This window comes from Nyctibius grandis, chromosome 7 (assembly GCF_013368605.1).
Source record: "Nyctibius grandis isolate bNycGra1 chromosome 7, bNycGra1.pri, whole genome shotgun sequence".
Lineage (NCBI taxonomy): Eukaryota > Metazoa > Chordata > Aves > Nyctibiiformes > Nyctibiidae > Nyctibius > Nyctibius grandis.
The window spans coordinates 31,053,361-31,073,476 of NC_090664.1; the positions used below are offsets into that span (position 1 = coordinate 31,053,361).

General features: G+C 40.7%; 1 protein-coding gene across 5 annotated transcripts in view; it reads right to left on the reverse strand.

The window, feature by feature from the left end:
- The window catches only part of DYNC1I1 (dynein cytoplasmic 1 intermediate chain 1), a 181,743-nt gene that overhangs the window by 155,982 nt on the left and 5,645 nt on the right, over window positions 1-20,116 (reverse strand). For 2 of the 5 annotated variants that reach the window (XM_068404648.1, XM_068404647.1), the window contains exon 4: window positions 2,551-2,610. The exons of 2 other annotated variants lie outside the window; for them this stretch is intronic. In XM_068404648.1, the coding sequence (XP_068260749.1) occupies window positions 2,551-2,610 (60 nt within the window). Of the gene's footprint in view, window positions 1-2,550; window positions 2,611-12,147; window positions 12,160-20,116 lie in introns of all 5 variants that reach the window. One more of the 5 variants, XM_068404651.1, reaches the window with a different exon arrangement.

Here is a 20,116-nt window from a genome sequence, read left to right on the forward strand (position 1 = left end):
CAAAGAGGAAAAATTAACAAGACTCCCTCCTTACAACCATCTGTGACTTTGCCAATAGGAACAAAAGCTACGATTGTCTGAAAATCCTACGTGGGGGCAAAAAACTTGAACAGCTTGTGATATACTTTAGCTAATGAAAGTTTTAGTAGCGTTACATTTTTGTAGCTGCTTTAACTGAGAGTTTGTGTGAATTCAAGCTTTGATAAATATCCCACCCCAGCAAAATCTCATGTGTTTTTCCTTCCTTCAGCATCAGATGTGAAATCTCTGTTGCCTACTTGGTCAGTTAGACTTCCCTATGTAACTAGTCCTCTGCTGCCCCAGGCTACTGGTTCCATTTACTGAGATTCTTAAGCCTTCTGCATTGAAAGAGCTTCTTGACTGTGGTCTTGGTTAAGTATAATCTCTAATTAATTACGTGTCTAATCTGGGCCTAATTAGAACCTCACCTAATTCTCACAACAGTTTCACATGAGGTTACTCTATATCTCCTCAACTGCCCAAGGATGGGGAACATCGATCCTAATGGAGAGCTGGATTTAACTACTGGTTGGGTTAGCCTCTTCATAGACTGCTAATCAAGAAATGAGCTACATCCCAGACCACTGTGCTGAGAGAATGTGTGGATTTTTTCACCTAAAACATTTCTAATTCAGGAATAGCTGGTGCCTGTACAAATGTCTAGTGTTGTCCTTATCCTGGTAATTACTGGTGAAGATATGGTGGTCTCTCTCTATCTGAAGGAATGTGGTCCCAGTTCTTCTTTGCCCCTGTTGAGCAATCTGTAATGGTTCTTGCATAACTAAAGTATCTGGGCTCTACCAAATACAGATTGTAATGTTCTAGTCTCCAGTTCTTTTTAGGGCAGCACTAAATCATCTATTGCTTTCCCATCCCCATTTTTCATCTGAGGTGCTCATAATTATTATTATTTACAGTTTGCTGACTATTCATCATAGACAGCACATAAGCTTTGAAGGATTCCTTTCAAAATTGCCTATGGGTTGTCAGTAGGAGGACAGTAACTAAAGTCCATGCATTAAAATTGATTCCTCTGTCTGTAGGAGCCAGAAGAAAGATGTATCTACTAGAAGTGTTTAACTACACACATCATTTGCATGCTGAATGAAGGATTTCTTTTGCATTGCTATTTTTTTTAATCTAGTCTCATGACACCAGAGTGAAGTCTGGTTCTCTAACTCTGCCTTGGTTTTGAAGACAGTTTTCTTTCAAAAGGGGCAGGATTTTTCTGTTATAGAGTATACCTGTAGATTTACTCTTTGGTTTCTTTCCCGTCTTTGCACTGACTGCTTATAAAAGATTGAAGTCTTGTGGCTATACAGGGTTATGAGTCAAATAAACCTCCTTGCCTTGCACAGCCATGCCGTTTGAGGAACGCTGCTCCTGGGAGTGCTCATCTTTTAATCCAAACTTCTGGGAAAGAGCACCAAAGATTTCTAAAAGGTTTCTGTATATTAAACCAGCTCAAGAAACTCCATCTTTTTGGTATGATCCAGGTAAAGTTGTAGAAGCTCGACCTATTTGAAGCCACACTCAGGTGGAAATTACAAACATTCCTAACAGTTCTGGATGTGGAGAAACCCTGTACAGAAAGCTCTCCAGATGCTTTCAACTCCTTCTGATCATCTTTCCTGGTGAATAGCCCTAACTGCAGCTGGGAGTGCTGTCAATCAGTAGTTAAAGGGAAATTGTTGGTGAATGAATTTCACATGAACTAGTAAAAGCATAAGATGTTTGCCTGGAGACTCAGACAGGCAAGCCCATAAGTTCATAGGTAGAGCAATTTCTTCAACATAGAGACTTGGTTTTGCCAAAAAACCAGGAACAGCTAACTATCCTTTTTAGAGGAACAGTTTATCCTAAATATCTCTGCAGGCAGGCAGGCATTTCTAAATTTTTAAAATTAACTATTTTTTTCAGATGCTTTGGGTAGAGAAGTTCCATCCCAAACTAGAAAATATTAATTTTAGCTCTAGTACAATTTGAAAAATGCTTGATTGGCCTGAACTCAACTACGATGGCAATTACTCTTGGACTATGATCATGTATAAGTGCACAATTATAAGCACATATACAGCTCTTAAGGAAAAAGGGAAAATTGTTACTGCATATGGAAACAGCATAACTATGGCAAAGACAGGAAGGAGGGGAAAAAGTACCTTGCGAATGATTCAGAGAAAAGTCTGAATCAACAGGTACAAACAAGACCAATGTAACTGTACATGCACTTTAAAGTGCCACAATAATAACATTTCATCTGTAATGAAATAGTTATTTGTATTGTGCTTCAGGCAACAGAAATAGCAGCTTATCTTCTCACAAGCTTCTTTAAATAGTTGTTTTTTTCCACAACGATGGCTTTGCTGAAGCTTCTTATTGATGAAACTAAAAAAAGGAAACTTAAATTATGGTCCTTTTGAGTCAACAAAGCAAATGAAAATCACATAAAACCAGCTCAACTGGGAAGCATTTTCAACATAATTCTTGCAAAGAAATGATAAACAAATAACAAAAAGAGCTGACATATACCCAAGTTCAGAGTCAGACTGGAGCTGCAGCACTGAGGGGTCTGTGTCCCATTGCAAGGTCCTAGGGTGGCAATCAGCCGTGCAGCACAAAGGGCGGGGGGGGAAAAGAACACACAGAATTAACTGAAAGGATGAACAAAACCCCATCTCATTAGTCACATGCTCTATGTAGTACATTCAACCTCCAAGTGCAAGGGACAGCCACAGTACGTCAAACAGGGTTTATATGTCAAACTGTAATGAGGCAGGCAACTTATTAAAATTACATATTATTGGTAAACAAAGGGAAGAAGCTAGGTTTCCTTTCAGATATTGGTTAATAAAACATTTTTTTTTTCTTTTTCTGAAATATTTGTAACTCTCTAACCATGGCTGATGCATTCACAATAATCTGTAAAATCTGCAGGCACAATTTATTGGAATCATGTTTTTATGATAAGGTGGACTGAGCACTAGCCATGAGCTCCACCGAAGAGTCCAGCCCTTCGCATACTCCTGAGACTGACGGTAAATTATCCTGTAAAACAGTGCTCTGGGCATGCACATCACATAGTGCATACGCCAACAAATGGCATACTGACACCAGCTCTGATATATTCTGGGAGTATCTGGGACAAATAAACAAATTCTTCTTCCTTTCCTCCAGGTAAAATTTCTGGGGAAGAAGGGAATGATACATTTGGGGAAATCAGATCTACGACAGTCTCTTAACGGACTGCTGTCATATGGGAATGTCAGCAAATGTACGAATGCCCCAGAGGTGTGGTCTCAAGTGAAGATGACATCCTATTCATTGCATTGCAGTGCAACTTGCCATGCTGCCACCTCTAGAACACTTTACAAACACTCACAGAGCCTTTCTGGAGTCATGTGAAATAACTGATATTCCCCCAATTTAGAAATAAAAACATGGACATCTTCAGGTCAACACTCACTCCCTGGCTCTTGATTTTACTTTATTTTTCCTCCCTTGGGAAGCAACATCTCATATGCAAGAAAACTGCCAGAATTCATGACAGAATCAGGAATACAAGTTTGTCGCCTGAGCACCTTTTCCTCTAGTATGAACACTAGATTATGCATTGCTTTCACTAGCAGAGGCTAAAGCAAAGGAAAGCACTCCTTCACTAAAGCAAGCAAGTCATGCAGACACGTTGGATAATAATAGTCCTCAAAATTAAAGACTCCCCTCATGTCTTCTGAATACAAATTTTGAGAATACAGAGAACATAATACTACCAGGTTCAGCCAAAACCAGCCGTATAACCAGCCATGCTCAATTTACACAAGGCTTTCTGCAACAACAGCAACCTCTGACAATGAATCACTCATACAAACTAACAAGTTATTCAATTAGGCTAGAAACAGATCTCTCAAAATCATATAATTATGCTACCTCCTGTACTTGGTAAACTCACCCATTCTATTACCAACATTAACTCACTCTCTGGAGAGACAGACAAAAGCATGTGCTGCACACTGTGTTGTCAGAATGAAAGAGAATCAATCATCTCAACACCCTGCACATACAAAAAGAATGAAGAACTGTAATGCAAAGGTGCTTTCCCATGCAATGTAAGGGCACTTATTCCCCTCAACTTCTTATGATCCATAGTGATGTGTATTGGCATGAAAGACTTTACAGTGATACAGAAAGACTTCTCCAAAACAAAACCGTATTACAAAAGTGTCAGAGACAAACAATACAGTAATAAAGAACAGATTTTTTTCCTTGTAACTTGACTGTAGCTCAGGTACAGTGGAAAGGAAAGTGGACATAAGGATCTGAATGCCTGATACAAGGCAAAGGCATCAGTGACTAATGCATTATAGATACTCCATTAAAAATGCTATCTGTGTGAAAATGACTCTTGTAAAGCCACCAAGGTCAATAGCATATATTAGGACTTGCTATGTAAATGCCAGTTTCTAATCTTATACCTGCCTAGAGGCTACTTATACATGCATATCCAGGTGTTCCAAACACTTAAAAAAACCCCATACATAACTCATTTCAGTTTTTCCCCCCCTCCACCCACTTTCAAACCTACAAAATTTCTCAAGGGGTAAAGACTACTCCATCAGAAAGAACTCCATTGCCATCTGACTAAAACAAGAACTTGCAACAGGTCTCTAAAGACGCACAGTCCCTACATTCCACTTCTAACAATCCAGACCAAGTTACAAGAGAGGGCAAATTTACCTCGTACTCAGCTGAATGCCTAAACAAAATAAATGTAGAGATCTCACACGCTTAAGACAGTACTCAAACCCCCAAAATACGAGAACAGCAACACGTCTGGTTCTGGCCATCACTTGTTACAGGCAGACCATATGTGTAGTGGAGAAATGTTCTTCCCTTAAGTACTTCATTATCTGGATTCTGACACAGAGACTTCACCATTCTTGGCATTGGTATGTACTTTTAATAGCAATTCTCCTTGACTCCTGATTAGACCCATTTTCAACAGTTTTAGTGCATCTGCAAAACATTTCCTAGATTTGTGCTCCAAATGGTAATTGTTCTCTCTGCATCATTGTGTTACCACTTGCAAAGGTTTGAAAAATAGATAAGGAAGCAATCTGCTGTGTTGTCCTCTCAAGCCTGGCTGAGCAATGTTATTGCAGAAAACAAGGCTGCAGGTAGCAGATCTTCAGGTTTCAAGCCTCTTGCCCTAGGAAACACAGAATGCAAGTGGCTACACTCACATAGTGGAGGCTGGAGAGTACAGGGAGTGACTAGACGTTCCAAGGAACAGTATTGACTTGTCCTTTGCCTCTTCGTGGCACCTGAAGAATATCCGCAGATCAAAATGAAAGTGAGCGAACAGTAAAGATGTAATCTGGACCTGCAATTTAGCCAGTTTCCATGGCAATAACATTGAAAAAGAAAGAAATAGATTCTTTGAGGATTAGCAACCAAAGATGATGTTGAATAGCCTGGGCTGTCATCCAGACTAGGCAATTAATCTGTTTGTGATGAGCAGACATAGCGTATGACATTCCTTGATCGTTTGGATAAGCATCACAATTATGCTTGTTCTGTGGACAGTTCTCAGTGGGGACTGTGACATGCCACCAGATCTCAGTGAAAAAGCAGTGCCAAGCTTTTTCAAATCTAGTGCATGAGTTCTTTCTCCAGAGGTTTCTTTAATGAAGAAAAAGATTAGGTGCTGTTCCTCTTCTTTCTTTCTTCTTCATAAAAGAAAACTGAAATTAGCTTTGGGACTTCCAGTCACCCAAAGACAGGGGCAGAGGGAGTAACATTGCAGAGCCCAAAGACAAGTGCATGGCCCAGGAGAACTGCTTGACCAGTAGGTCAGCACTCAGGCACAGGTTCTCCCACTCTGGACCCTTTCAGAGAGAACAAGTTGGTGAAAGCCCCCCTAAATGGATTTGGTGGATTTTGGCATAGGTCTATGTAGAAGAGAGACAAAACATTTTACCTTAATGTTTTAATGGGAAAAAGACCCAGTAGGGAAAAGTAGTGCTCCCTTGCACATTCCAGTCCTTCCACAAATCTTCTGCAAACCATGTGAGCTGAGCCTCCTCCTGCAAGTGCATGTGGCATGGGAAGGGAGCGTGGAAACTCACCGAGCAGAGAAGCACGATCAGGACTAAGCCAGATCACACCGTTCCCACCACCCGGACAGCACAGACGGTCTTTTCATCAGAACTACCCAACATTGTTTCAAAGCTGGTTGCTATATGTCTCCCACACAGTGACAAACAATAGCCCTGCTATCCATCTTCCTTTTACACGTTTGGTGCACAACGGCTGCCCTTGGCTGATCGTAGGATAAAAAGTGTAACTACCATCAAATAAAAGATTGTTCTCAAGCAGCATGAAGGGAATGAGGGCTTTTAGATCTTGCACTAAGGAGACAAGGTACAAGTGTTATTACCTCTCTTCAAACTGATCTGCTTTCACTGCATATTTTAGTATTCTCTATTTGCTCTGTATTATGATCTCAATAATGTATTTTTTTCTCTCGATTTTAGGACAGTATTAATGCTGGTGCTGTTTCGGCTCAGTACTGAAAAAGTGCCAGGTAAATTTACTACAACGCATCTTCTTTTTCCCCAGTCAGCAGGGGAATAACCTGCAGAAAGAAACAGGAGGAAGAGACCCAGATGTCATACATGTATTAAAGGATTGGATGGTAAAGCAACTTGTTACATTTTTCTATTCTGAATTCATGTCCAAAGCATTAGGGAGATATTCAGAGTACAGTTTTAAGAGGACAGAGACCATTGCAAAGTTTAAGGCAGGAGGTGAAAGGAATTTGAAGCATTCCCTTTTCTGTATTATTATTACCATGGAAAACCAGGCACTCTGCCATCTGTTATGATGCCGTGTGGAACCTTACTTCCATGACATTTTATTCCGATGGCAGAATGTCAATTATGTAGATTAAAAATGTGGAAAAGACTAAAATATACAAACTAAATATAAAATAAAATAAAATATTTGAACTCTTCTGGAAAGTTCCCAACTTCAGAATGAAGCATGGAGTCTGTCATCTAAAACTGTCTGGAATCCGTGAGAACTTCTCAGCTGATTTAAGCAACTTTGGATCTAGCCTCAGTGACAGTATATGAAACATGTAAAGCATCCATCAGTGCCAATACATATACTTATTAAATCACCATCATAAAATGATATTTAATATCTGGAATCATGGTCAGATTGCAGTATAATTTGTCTCTAGTAAGTGCCCCAATCCAACACTTTTCATTCAGCCAGTGTGCAACATGCTGGCAGCTTAGGTCTGACTCTGCTTCCCTGAAGCTAAAATCAAATCCTCCATCATCTGTTGCTGATGCTGCAGAACATGTGTTCTGCATGATTTCATTTTCCCCCCCACTCTCCCTTCCCAGGTCAAGAGCAACCAGGCCTGAAAATCCATGCTTTTGAAAAAGGCTACTCACAGAAATAACAGCAAACCCAAGGGGCCTCTTGCAGGGTAGAAATCTCTTTGCAGCATTGCAAATCACACCTTCAAGCAGAACTGGAGGAAAGCAAACACCATATTCTGGCATCTCTTGTCACCAAGAGTTGTTGTGCTTTCCAGACCAGGAGAAACCCTCAGTGACAGTGTACTGAGTCCCAAGGTATCTGCTGAACTGAGATATCCATATGTGTCCCTAATGAAATACCATTAGACCTGACAGGTCCCAAACCCAGCATCTTCCCTTGCAGCAACAGCAATGTCCTAAAATGACCCTTTGTGTGGGAAATAGCTATGCCCTCCTAACCCTAAAATACACTGAAAAATACACTGCCGTGACTCCACAGATTAAGCTGCACTGAGGTTTCCAGAAATCAAAGGCCGGTCCATTAAGCAGAGCATAGATTGTTACTAAAGTGAAACAAAGAGACTAGAAATGAAGGGGGGACTCACCCAAAGCATATAGAGTCACCCAAAGCATGTAAGTCTGAAAGCACTTTTGCTTACCAGAGTAATGCTTCTAAAATGATATGAATGTGACTAGTCTAATTTTCCTCATCTGAGGTAGCAGGGGGTCTTGACATTACCATGGGTATTTAGACTATCTTCAGGCACCTAAATGAAGTGCTCCAGCAATGAAACATGTCACCATGGGCTCTCTGCATACGAACAGAAAGACAGGAGATTGCTCCATGCAGCAGTTCCGAGCACCCAACTTAAACTCCAGCTGGGAGGAGGTTTTAGAGGTGGCTGTCCACAAAGAATCTGTCAGGAACAGCCCAACTAAGTTGCATGGGTGACTTGGGAGGGTGAGTAAAGAAGATGGAGCCAGACTCTTCTTGGTAGTGCCCAGCGACAGGACAAGAGGTAATGGACACAAACTGAGAAAAGGAAATTCCACTTGAACATAAGAAAAAACTTCTTTACTGTGAGGGCAGTGAAACGCTGGAACAGGTTGGCCAGGAAGCCTGTGGAGTCTCCATCCTTTCAGAGACTCAAAACCCAACTGGACACAGACTGACCAACCTGCTCTAGGTGACCCTGCTCTGCACAGGGAGGGGCAACTAGATGATCCCCAGAGGTGCCTTCCCACCTCAGCCACTTTTGGTTATGTGGTTCTGTGCTTCCCCTTTCACCTCCCTGCTAGCACCCAATGAAGAGCCAAGGGGCTATCTGCATTGACAGGACAGCTACGTCAGAGCCTGCAAGGTTCAGTCTGCTTCTTGCTTTCTTTTACTCTAACTTCAAATGCAACTAGCAAAAGAAGTGAATTAGGAAAAAAGAGTGAACTAAAAAGACAAAAATTGCAAAGAATAACAGGATTCTTGTCTTTTACTTTGATGCAAAGAGGAGTCCCATACTTAAAACACAGGCCTGGATTACAATTTTCAAGTGATTCAGGATTGCTTATATTAAGAACTGTGCACCTCCTCATGGATGGTATACTGAAAACCAGGTTCCATTCAATCATACATTCTTAAAAATACTGGATGCAACAACTGTGAGATTTGAGACCTATTTTAAAATCACCAGTAGAACACAATGCTTAAGATGTGTTAATTGCTTTTTTCCAATACGATACCAAATATTGTCACCAAATTACAATCCAATATCATTTGCAAGTTCAATATGTAATACATCATGTATCTAGACTTCTTTTTTGAAGGTCTGAACATTGCCAGAATGAATTTAAGGCTGCATAATTACTTAGCCATAAAATTTTAGAGAGTTCTACCTACTTTGTTGTGTCACTTTCTCCAAAGCTCCTACTTTACTGTTGATTAATTAGAAAATCTGAACTAGGAAACTGTTGGTGAGAAATTACTGCAGATGTTTAAAAATATATATGTGTATAGATAAGCTGTTTTTATAATCTTAATTTTCTCCACTATAATTTTCACTTTCTGATATTTGTCGTACATTTAAAATGTGTCTCCAAAACAAAATACAAGACAAAGAAGATTCAAAGCTACTACTCAGAGTTGGAAAAGTACTACTTGCTTCAATTGATGCTTTGCATTTAAGCCTCTATTCTGCTGCCATCTGTGCTCTGTTTTGCAGATCTGTTCCACTCTGAAAGGATTGGCAAAAAGAAAAATACCTTCCTTGTGCTACTTGTTTTCTGAAGCACATTATAAGCAAGATGGCTATCCGTAGTTAGGGAGGATTTGTGCCTCTCAACAAGATGCTCACTTATGCTTGTAGACCAGTATGCTCTGACTTCACTGCAGGTTCTTGTGATGGAGCTGGGCTGTTAATTATAAAATTAAGTGCCATAATGCATTCAGCGAGCAGGGAGTTTGGCACCATGGTTGGAGCACAGCCAGATGCTTGCGTTTGCATTTACACTTCCAAGTAGGCTGACACCTCTGACTTCCAGCCTTCTCCAATAAAAAGAGCAACCATGACCTCCTGAGAGCAGAGCACTATCTTTCAGCTGCCTGGCAACCATAACAGCCCTTCTCAGAAGGGCATGAATTTAAAACACTTTTTTTTTTAAGGTATATTTATAAAAAATCATGGACAAATAATATTTAAAACATGTATAGCTCAAAATTATTTTTGAATCAAGGCTCTGCTGCTGAATGTATTTAATAATTTTCAAAATCCACTTGACTTTTAAATCAGAATGAACAATTCTGGCATGCCTTCAATTGTAAGGACATATCACAGGACCAACACCTTGTTGACTCCCATTTCACAGAATTCCACTAATAAAATCAGCAGTTAAATTCATCCAATCTGCTGAACTTATTTGATATATTAAAAGCCTGTCCTTTGATTCAGGTCTACGTTACAGAATATAGTCTCCTGTCAATGTAATGAACCTTGTCATTCTCACAATTTATATGCTATAGCTACAGAGATCTTACTCCGCAAATCTATGGTGGTTTACCAGGAGGGTCACCGTGGGCAGCAGGCTGGATCTGCGAGGACAGAAGGTCAGCGAGTTAGAAGCTTCTGCTGAGCCTATGAACTGACACAGATTTACTGTAAGTGCTGGATAGCACGAATGGTCATTTTGAAAGTGCATTAATAAAAAAACACATTCAGGAGGGGGAAGGAACAAGGTGTTTTGTTCTTGTAGCAAACCCTGAAAATTCTTTTTTAAAACAATATTTTCATCTTGTTTTTTATACCAAGAGTAAGTCTACATGACAAAATAGAACTCAGATGTTCACAGATGTAAAGAATGAACTTGGTGGGAGAAGTTTTACACGTTATCAGCTCCTGTGGATGCTCTAAAGGAACAGCAGTACTCACATCAGGACACTTTGATCCAGAGTCCATGGATATGCACATAAGGGAAGTTTTCTCTTAAACTTCAAGGATGCAGTTGCATAAAAGACAAAGTTATATTTATTAGTCAAACCTAGGAAGGACAGTCCATAGCCTTTCAGAGGAGTCAAAGAGGTAACAGGAATGCTGGAACCTACAATTTTTAGGTCTAGTATTATTCAGCTGAACAAGGTTGTGAAAGATTTCAGCAAATTTTCACTTTTGCTTCAGTGCTAAAACACAGTAACTACTAGCTGGAAGAAGAGTTGGTGGGTTCCTTCCTTTATACAAATTATTTTGTGCTAATACATGTATCTATGTGTATGAACTGAACAGAAAACTCATTCCAGAAGGGGATGAGATTTTTGTCACAACTGGGTTGAAACAAGAGCTCATGGTATGAAAGTTTTCAAAGTGTCAAAATTTCTAACATCAACAGTCAAAATGTCAAAAGTTTTCATGACCCAATTACCTGACTTTTAATAGACCAGCTCAGAAATTTTATTTTGATTTTGAATTATTAAAGTAAATCAGTACAACTAAAATTTTTGAATCAAAATCAGTTTTAAATGGAAAACCAAAATGTTTTGCTTTTGAAAAATGTAATACGGGATGTTTAGACTGCTCTAAAACTCCTTGATAAACAAAAAAAAAAATTGCTCTGGAGATTTACTACTATCTTTCCAGTGGCAGCAAGTCCCATTTTATGGGCTTGAAGAAAATTCCTAAAAAATTAGTTACTGAAATAGCTACTCAGAGCCTCTTTTTATTTTTTCAGATTAAACATTGAATTGTGAATGCGGATTTTTTGAGGGGCTTTTCAATAGGCTACTGAAGGAGAAAACGTCTCCACGCACAAATTGTACCAGTTTAACTACATTAAAAAGTTTACCATAGGAGGCGATCTCACACAATTTAATTAAATCAAGATGAAATTCTGCGCAAGAGAACTGTTTAAGCTGAGCTGGCCTTAGCAAGTAAGTTGTTTTGTTTTAAAAGGATTAGTGTTTTAGTCCCTAAGTTCATCTGATTGACTAAATATATGCATGATATGCCTGGAAATAACTACAGAGAAGTAACTGCAGCTGTGCTGATAACCTAAATGGTTAAGTGGGTCTTTAGACATTAATGTTTTCTTCTGGATGCAGCTGGGGCTCAGGTTTCCAAGGCATTTTATGAAGCACCCTGGGAACGGCAATCTTTCCTTCTCCTTTAATTTATAGCACGGAGATGTTTGCTAATGAGAAAAATAATCAAAGATCTGGAGGACTGAACTCTATCCATCCTTTAGGAATGAAAGCATGAAAATCCTTAATGATGCCACAGGCTCACATGCTAAAAGGATTGCAGATGATTCTAATTAATACGGACCGTTCTGACTTTGTAACCGGCACGCACTGAAAAACACTCCCTACTTTCTAGGTCAGATATACAGACACTTGAAAGCAACTGCCAAGTATCAGTCCCAAAGGTGTCTGCTTATGTTTATAGGCTAAAAAAGAAATCGTCAGGCAGAGGCTTCAGATATCTAGGGCTAAAAATACATTGAATATAAAGGAGAAGGATTGTGGTTCTTCTTGTGCAGGCACAAAAGGAGGGAAAAGACTGCAAGAAACCTGCCTTCCTCCAGCCTCGTATACTACCCTACGCAGGGCAAGCCATGATGTGTGCAAGCAGCTCAACGCAGCTGCTCAGACTGAGCAGCCCACGCTCCGTGGAAGGAGGACTGTCCAGCCCTGTTACTGTCCTGTAAGTGGGCTGGGGGTGGGAAGCATGAGAGATTTGCAGCATTGCTTTAAAAAGCAGGAGAGTTCCTAGAGCAAAGATAGCCGAGGCAGCCAGGGTCCCCCCGGGCAAGGGGAGGAGGCCAACACTGTCTCTCCTTCACAGATGCCAGCACGATTCAGGTCAAGAAGGCTTAAGGTGCAATTTGGCCTCTAACACTGTTGGAAACTGTAAGATAAAACACATGTGCCAAGAGATCCTGACAATGATGTCATGGTAAATTATATGGGAAAAAACCTAACAGCTGGGGTTTACCATGTAATGGCAAAATCCCTTATCAAGCCCAAACCCACCAAAACAAGGTGGTAATGCCAGCATCCCATGGGTTATCCTGTTTGCCTCTAGCCACCAAGCAAATGCTTCTCTTGACTCTCCATTGTGAAGGACTCATGTCTGCACTACACAACGGTCCCTACAGTTACAGTCCTTTTTCTGAATAAAACACCATGCAAGTGAAGGTCACTATAAAGTAATTATTTTCCCTTGGTCTTTCCTGTAGCTCCTTTAGACTCTTTACATTGTTCTGTGCTTCCCTTCGGCTCAGCCCATTTATGAAATACATATGCCACTAAAATAGCCATTTAAAAGCTATTTTGTACATATAAACTGATCTTAAAAAAAACCCATTAAAAAAATAATCTGCTACCAATAACAGTTACGGCTGCTGCTCCTGAAAGCAACACAACACAGGCCCACTTGTACTGGTTGCATTTGAAGAAGGATCCCTATCATTTGTGAATGCAGTAACACAATGAAATGCTGGTAATGCAAAGTTGAGCGGCAGTGATGAAACAGCATCACTGCACAGAACCTGTCAAATGCATTTACTTAATGATAAAGTAGCTAAGCCCTAGGCAATATGGTTATGTTAGCACTGGTTTTAGCAGATCTTACAGAAACATGATTTTGTTAATGTCTGAGAGAGATGTTTTCTGTAGCTAAAGAGAAGATAGGAAATACACTGCATGAGCTGTAAAGACCATGTACCACAATAATCCGACCTTACTGTATAAATGAAATAGAGACCAGGATCCACTTTCTTCCTTTGCCTTCTTTATCTGTCTAATTAAAGAGCAAAGCAGACATTTAAAAGGGAGAATGGCATTCTGACACCCTTCTTCAGAATGTCAATGTGTTATATTACTGTAGTAGGTAAGGAGCTGTTTAAAAATAAAACAGTGAAAATAAAAGCTGAGTTGCCAAGTCTGATTTTTCAGGCAAAAAGCCTGAAAAGCACAGAACCTAAAGACTTTGGTGACATTTAGATACACTCATGAGAGATCAGCAAACAATCTTTCTGGTTTTAAATATTATATGGTAAGAACACACTTCTTAACTAGAGATGGCTTTTTTTTTTTTGACTTGACTGATAGTGAGCAAGATTAAATACAAAACTGTAAATAATGTACAATAATGACATGCTCTGGCTCAATCATTGCCCAGTTGCTCCAGAACTACCTCTTTCCTTTTGATTGTATATCTGAGAAACAAGAAATGTTTGTGTTTGAGAGTCAGACATGAAGCAATGCAGGATTAACTCAAGTCTCGTGTGTGTTTAGGTATTGCATTGTAAAGCAGAACACCTAATAACTATACAAAAATGAGTAAATAATACGTTGCAGAGAAAAAGGACTCGAAATACATCTGTTTCTCCCTGTATCAGGACAATACAAACTGAGGGTAGACATCAACGCAATGAAAGAAAACATATCCTAATGTATTTCTTTTTATACTTTATATATTCTTTTATATAAATGGCTCAAAGTGGCCATGGTAGATGGAAGCAACTCAGAATCACATCTGATGAAAACGTACATGAATGCAGACTAATATTGTCAGCAAACTTCAAAAGAGAATGAGAGAGAAGACGACATGCTCTTGACTCTCTACCACTAAGGACATCCAACCTAATGTGACAGCTGCTGCTATGTTCTCTGGAATACAACTGGGAACACATTCAGAGGTCACAGTAACTGCAAGATGGACTGACACAGTAGACAAAAAAATATGCCCACAGACAAAGCCAAAGGTGATATTGCTGCTCAGAGAAAAGTCCTCCAGCATTACAGACATCTGTTCTATTTCTAGGATTGCTCACGTACTGTATTTTATCTAGAAATAAAATCTGTAGTGATGATGAGGCAATCAGGATTCCAGAGCAGTCGAACTTCTATGGCTTATTACTGCTACAAAACCTCTTTGAGAAATCTGATTTCCCTTTATTTTTTTTCTTTGCTAGCTAATGCTATGCTCAAACTCATTCTCACTGGAACGTTCATTAAATATTTACAGCTTCATCTAAATAAGGACTAACCCTGCCTTACTGCAAGCAAACTTCACACACTGAAGGAAGCTAACCAATTTCAGTGCATCAAACATCTCAAAAACTGCAATATCAATGGAATGACAACATAATTCAGGTAAGAACCATTTAAACTAAGTATTATGTAGTGCCCTAATCCAAGTAAGAACAACAATTATGGAATGAGTAGTTGTAGCCAGACAAACCCATCAAAACCAGTGGACTGTGAGAGATATAATACGAAATAATCCACCTTGCATTATTTTACAGCAGATAAAACGCCACAATGAAATAACCATTCTCTGAAAGAAGCTACCAGAACATGAAGAATGCTTCCTATCATCTTTGTCTTTACAGGAACCCACAAAATAATCAGGTATCTGAATGTATGGGCAGCAAAATATGCAAGTTAGAAAGTAAAAGAGCACAGATGAAGCTGTTGCAGAAAGAATGGCAACCATTAACCTTTACATGTCCGAGACAGCTGAGCCTGGTGCAGTTTACTGAGCAGATGGAAGGTGGGAAACCTTATATGCAGCCTAATGGGATTCTCATGTTCCAGTACAAAATGCACCCAGGGAAGTGCTGCATGCGTGGCACTCCACTGCACACACACACATACACACACACGCACACCCCAGCTCAACAATAAATGGGATGCTACTGTGCAAACCTACCATTGTAGAGTAACAAAGCTAGCTGGGAACATACAGAAGCAGTGAAGGATACAGGGAAAAAATGGGCCACACAGATAAATCACACCTTGGTCCACAAATGCAACTCCTCCAAGTGTGCAACACGCCAGGGTGAACACACGGACACCCTGCGGATAATACAAGCATACATACCAATGCAGGCTAGTATTAGCCCATGAAAGCTGCCCAGCCACAGGAGCACACCCTTCCAGCACAGATACATTTCTGCTGTCTTATGTTGATCCAGCATGCAAAGCATAGACCAACCCTAGTGCTTTGGCTCTACCTGCGACAGGATACTGGGGCTCTTCCACAGAGCTGGCTCAGCCCACAAGACCTGGTATTGCACTGCTTGGCTCTGAGGCACTATACAAGGTCTGTCCTTGTGTATTCTCCCAGTTGACACAAACATGCAGTTCATGGCTGTGAGTGCTGAGAAGATGAGATTTATGAATGTTGAAGGTATGTTGAGTAGTAAAACATGCCTCTCCATGGGCACTGTTTCATGACAGTCATACTGTAATAGCTACCCTCTCTGGCACACTAAGGTAGCAAATATTCAGAGCACCTGCTAGGGAGGGCTGAGATGCATATAGTTACCACAAAGAAGCTCCATACTAATAGCCCCAAAGAGGCAAATTTGTGTTTCACGCCATGCTACAGCATAGGAGCTCTCAGCAAATGCCTTTACCTCAGCCCCTTTCTTCACAACATTTACTCAAATCTAGTTAGCTGAAATCTACATTTCAGTTGTGCATGTCTGTATAAGCTGACCATCAGCAACAGGACATTGGGCATCAACAAAATGCTTACAAAATACTAAACAAAACACTTATCCTGAAAGAGCCACGCATACTCTATTCCAAGGAGAATCTTCATGGGATCCTGCAACATTGTCTTGTGGAAAATGAGTCATGTCTGAATACATCATAACAGAAAGCCCTGTGAACCACTAACCCATCTATCCAGAGATAGGCATCTGGTCAGGCTGTGGGTGTGCAAAGCAATGTGGAGATAGGCAAGTTGCTCGCTGTGCTGTTAACAACAGGGCTCTAATGAATTGCTCAGAGCAGCCTGATAACTAAAAGAGCACCACATACCAAACCTATTTCTTAAGCCCAGAGTTATGGTAAAATCTTCCAGAATCGAAGTATAACATGCCTCTGCCTACCCAGAATTGATCCCCAAGACCATAAAAAAAAATTTGTCTCTCCTGTCCAACTGAAAGCATTCAAAGAAAACTGTCAGTAGTTTCGAGCACCATTACTCATCTAACATCTGCTCATTCTTACAGTTGCTGTTATGGTTCAGGGGGAAGCTGGAACACTCCTGAACCTTAATGTTATCCCTAGTGAAAAGGCTATGACAAATAGCAACGTGGTCCTAAAGATCAAGCAGCAAAAAACCCCATAGAAACCTGGGCTGCACAGAACAGAAATGGTTCCATAATTTAGTGCTGTTACACAGTCCGCCTCACACCTTCTCCTAATAAGCTTAATGGCATCAGGGAAAAGACAACGTTGCTCTAGCTATTGTGCTGGAGATAATGGACAATGGTCCTGCAGGATAGCAGCACTACTGGTCTGTAGATTGTATGGCAGAAGGGACCATTGTGACCATGCAGCTTTTCTTCCTGTGGAACAACAAAAAGGCTGCATGACTTTTCTGAATGAATTATTGTTTGACCAATTATCCGCCTGTTGGGCAGGCACATTATCCTGAATGAGCAATGTCCAATGGCGACTTTAGGTAAATTGCTTTAGTGATTAATTTGTCTCACCATTAAAATTTTACAATTTTTTTTCTGGTTTTATATTTGTCCAGCTCCAATGCCAAACAATTTGCTGCTCTTACACATTGCCCACTGGAGCCCTTTTGCTCCCCATATAACTATTACACTTGGTTAGCAAGTTACCAGCTAGTTTTCATCTTGCGAAGTAAGATTGAGTGAGGTCTGTGGTTCCAGGATAACAACTACTTAACACTGACCAATATCTCCAATTTATCAGTTGTCCTTCCTGAAAAGTGGATGTCAGAAACCTGGATTTCTGGCTAAACTACATTCACCGTTCTGTAAGAAATGACAGGTGCTTGCCAATCAAACATACCTCAGATATACTTGGTGATATTGGGACCAATAGATTAAGTCTGACAACTACCAGAAATGCCAACAACTCACAGAAGTGTGAACCCCAACCTAGTTCTGCACCAGAAACTGCTGCCTCGAATGAGAGCTTATGAAGGTCTCTTGTTTTCTTCAGAGTTTTCAACAGGGCCTCCCTCCTGTAGTGAACCAAAATCTATGACTTCACAGCTGCTTTTTTTTTTTTTAATATCCATATCTTCCTCTGGAGAACAATTCAGCAATGAGTAATCAGACTGCATGCAGGATTTCTGCCAGCCTGCGCGAGCTCGTCATTTCTGCAGCATCGATAGCAGCAAGGACAGACGAGCTGTGATTGCTGAGATTGGGGCATTAGCAGCTTTGGAACTAATCTGCTCTCCTCTAATGCCTGTGCTCAGTCTACTATTGTACAGCAAATTTGCAGCAGAATGGGGAAAAGGGGAAGATGTCACAAGCACGATGGCTTGAGAGGGGATCCAGCAAAAGTGCCCTCTATCATAGAGAGCAAAATGGAAGGATACATTAAAATGAAGCAGGATAACCTTGCTTATACAGATAAACAGGCATTCGTATATACAGTAGTCAAAATAAATCAGAAATATGGTCTAGGCATCTCTCCAAGAGAAAACAGCACAGGTGACTTCATGCTTTTTACATGCTGTGATGACAGGTCTACCAACATTCTGCTCTCCATGTTTGACTGCTCTATCACACGTGCATGCTCGAGTACACTCATTCATACATCGACACACTGAGCACATCTACCTGCACCCAGTACAAACTAATTGCCACCCAGTACTATCCACAGATTACAGAGATCCACCCAGGGCCTGGACCAGACATCATCAAATTTCCATTACCACAAACAGATTGCTCCAGGCAAACACCTGCAAGCGGCCTTCCTGGCACACAGCACAGCCCCTTCAATACCAGAGAGGATGGCAAGCAAACTCTGGGACTACAAACAAGGTCTTGGGATTCCCACCAAATTCCTAGTATGGCCACAACAAGCCAGAAAATGGATCCAAAATGAAAGCCCACAACGCAGTACGTCGTGAGCTTTGAAGAAAAGGACAAATGCCATTGTCATCTGTAGGGACATGTGGTCAAGTACTTTTGTCGCTTGAGTAAAATTAATTCTTCCAAGGGCATTTCACCATCTTAATATCAAAAAAGTTACACCATTAAGGCTTCGAAGAAAACGAGGAATTTAGATGTCTCCAGCCAACATTGTCATAGCTGCATGTAGGACTGTGGGAAATGACTTTATCCTGAACAGCAGGCTATGCTTTGCTTAAAAACAATTTTTGTTCTGCTCAAAGTACTTTGATTTGCTGAAGTTTACTGCATTTGTTTATGCATGTAGCATTAGACTATTTTCTGTGTTTTGAACTGCCATATCTCACAGGTTAGGGCTTTCCTGCTTAACAGCCTTCATTTCTTATAGAGGGTAGACCTGGGAGAAGGGCTGAGCAGATTTCAGCAGCAGTTGTGCAACCTCCACGTCACAACGGATGGTGTCCGCATCCGGCTGAAGGGGGACACAATATAATTTCAGCTTACAGAAGTGTGATTTTTCTAAACAGAAGGCTGGTGTGGTATGAAATCTGGTGACCTGAAGCTCTGTGACATCAGTGTTGACGCCTGTAGAGGTATGGTGTCTACTCCTGACAACTGTTAACTGCAGAGAGCAATCACTGTGTTTTCAAGCCATTAGCAGAGTCTTGGCTCACCGATTTGGGTGAGCTGGCAACTCAGCTTTATGTTGAACTAGTTTGATACAAAACGAGCTATTGGGACCCGTGTTTCACATTTCTGAAAATATACAGTATAGTTGCTTAGACCTCTTCTTACTTGAACAGATGCTCCTTTACCAGCAGCATCCTCCTTTCTTTTCTACTCCAGAGCAGGAATTATTTTGGGATTGCCACTTCATTTCCTATTTCAGCCATATGAACAAAGATGAGAAGGTTGCTCTTGTGCCCATCCCTTACACACATCCCACCACCCCTTTCCAACAAGAAGAGAGCCGCTTCCCTCCCATTCTGCCCAAAACTCTGATTCCCCCAGAATTGCCCATGGGTCTTGGGGTATTTCAGCCTGCTTCTCTACAAGCTCTTCCCTGCCACTGTCAGTGGCAGACACTGCAGTGAGCAGCCACACAAGAACCCGAAGCAGCCTGGTGTTACACCTGAGAGGACTTCAAAGGGGACTGGTTATTTGAACAAAGATAACTCACAAGAGTAACAGATTCTACCACTGGGCACTTCCCTCTGTTTTTAGTGTATATCCACACAGAATTCACAGCTTTCTGTGGGCCATTTTAGAAGTGTGAATTCAGCTCTTGCTTCCAATGTGAGATGTGGGGCTCATAGCTTAAGATCCACCTGCTGCATGCATTTATTTACCTCCCATCTGAGACCAGTCTT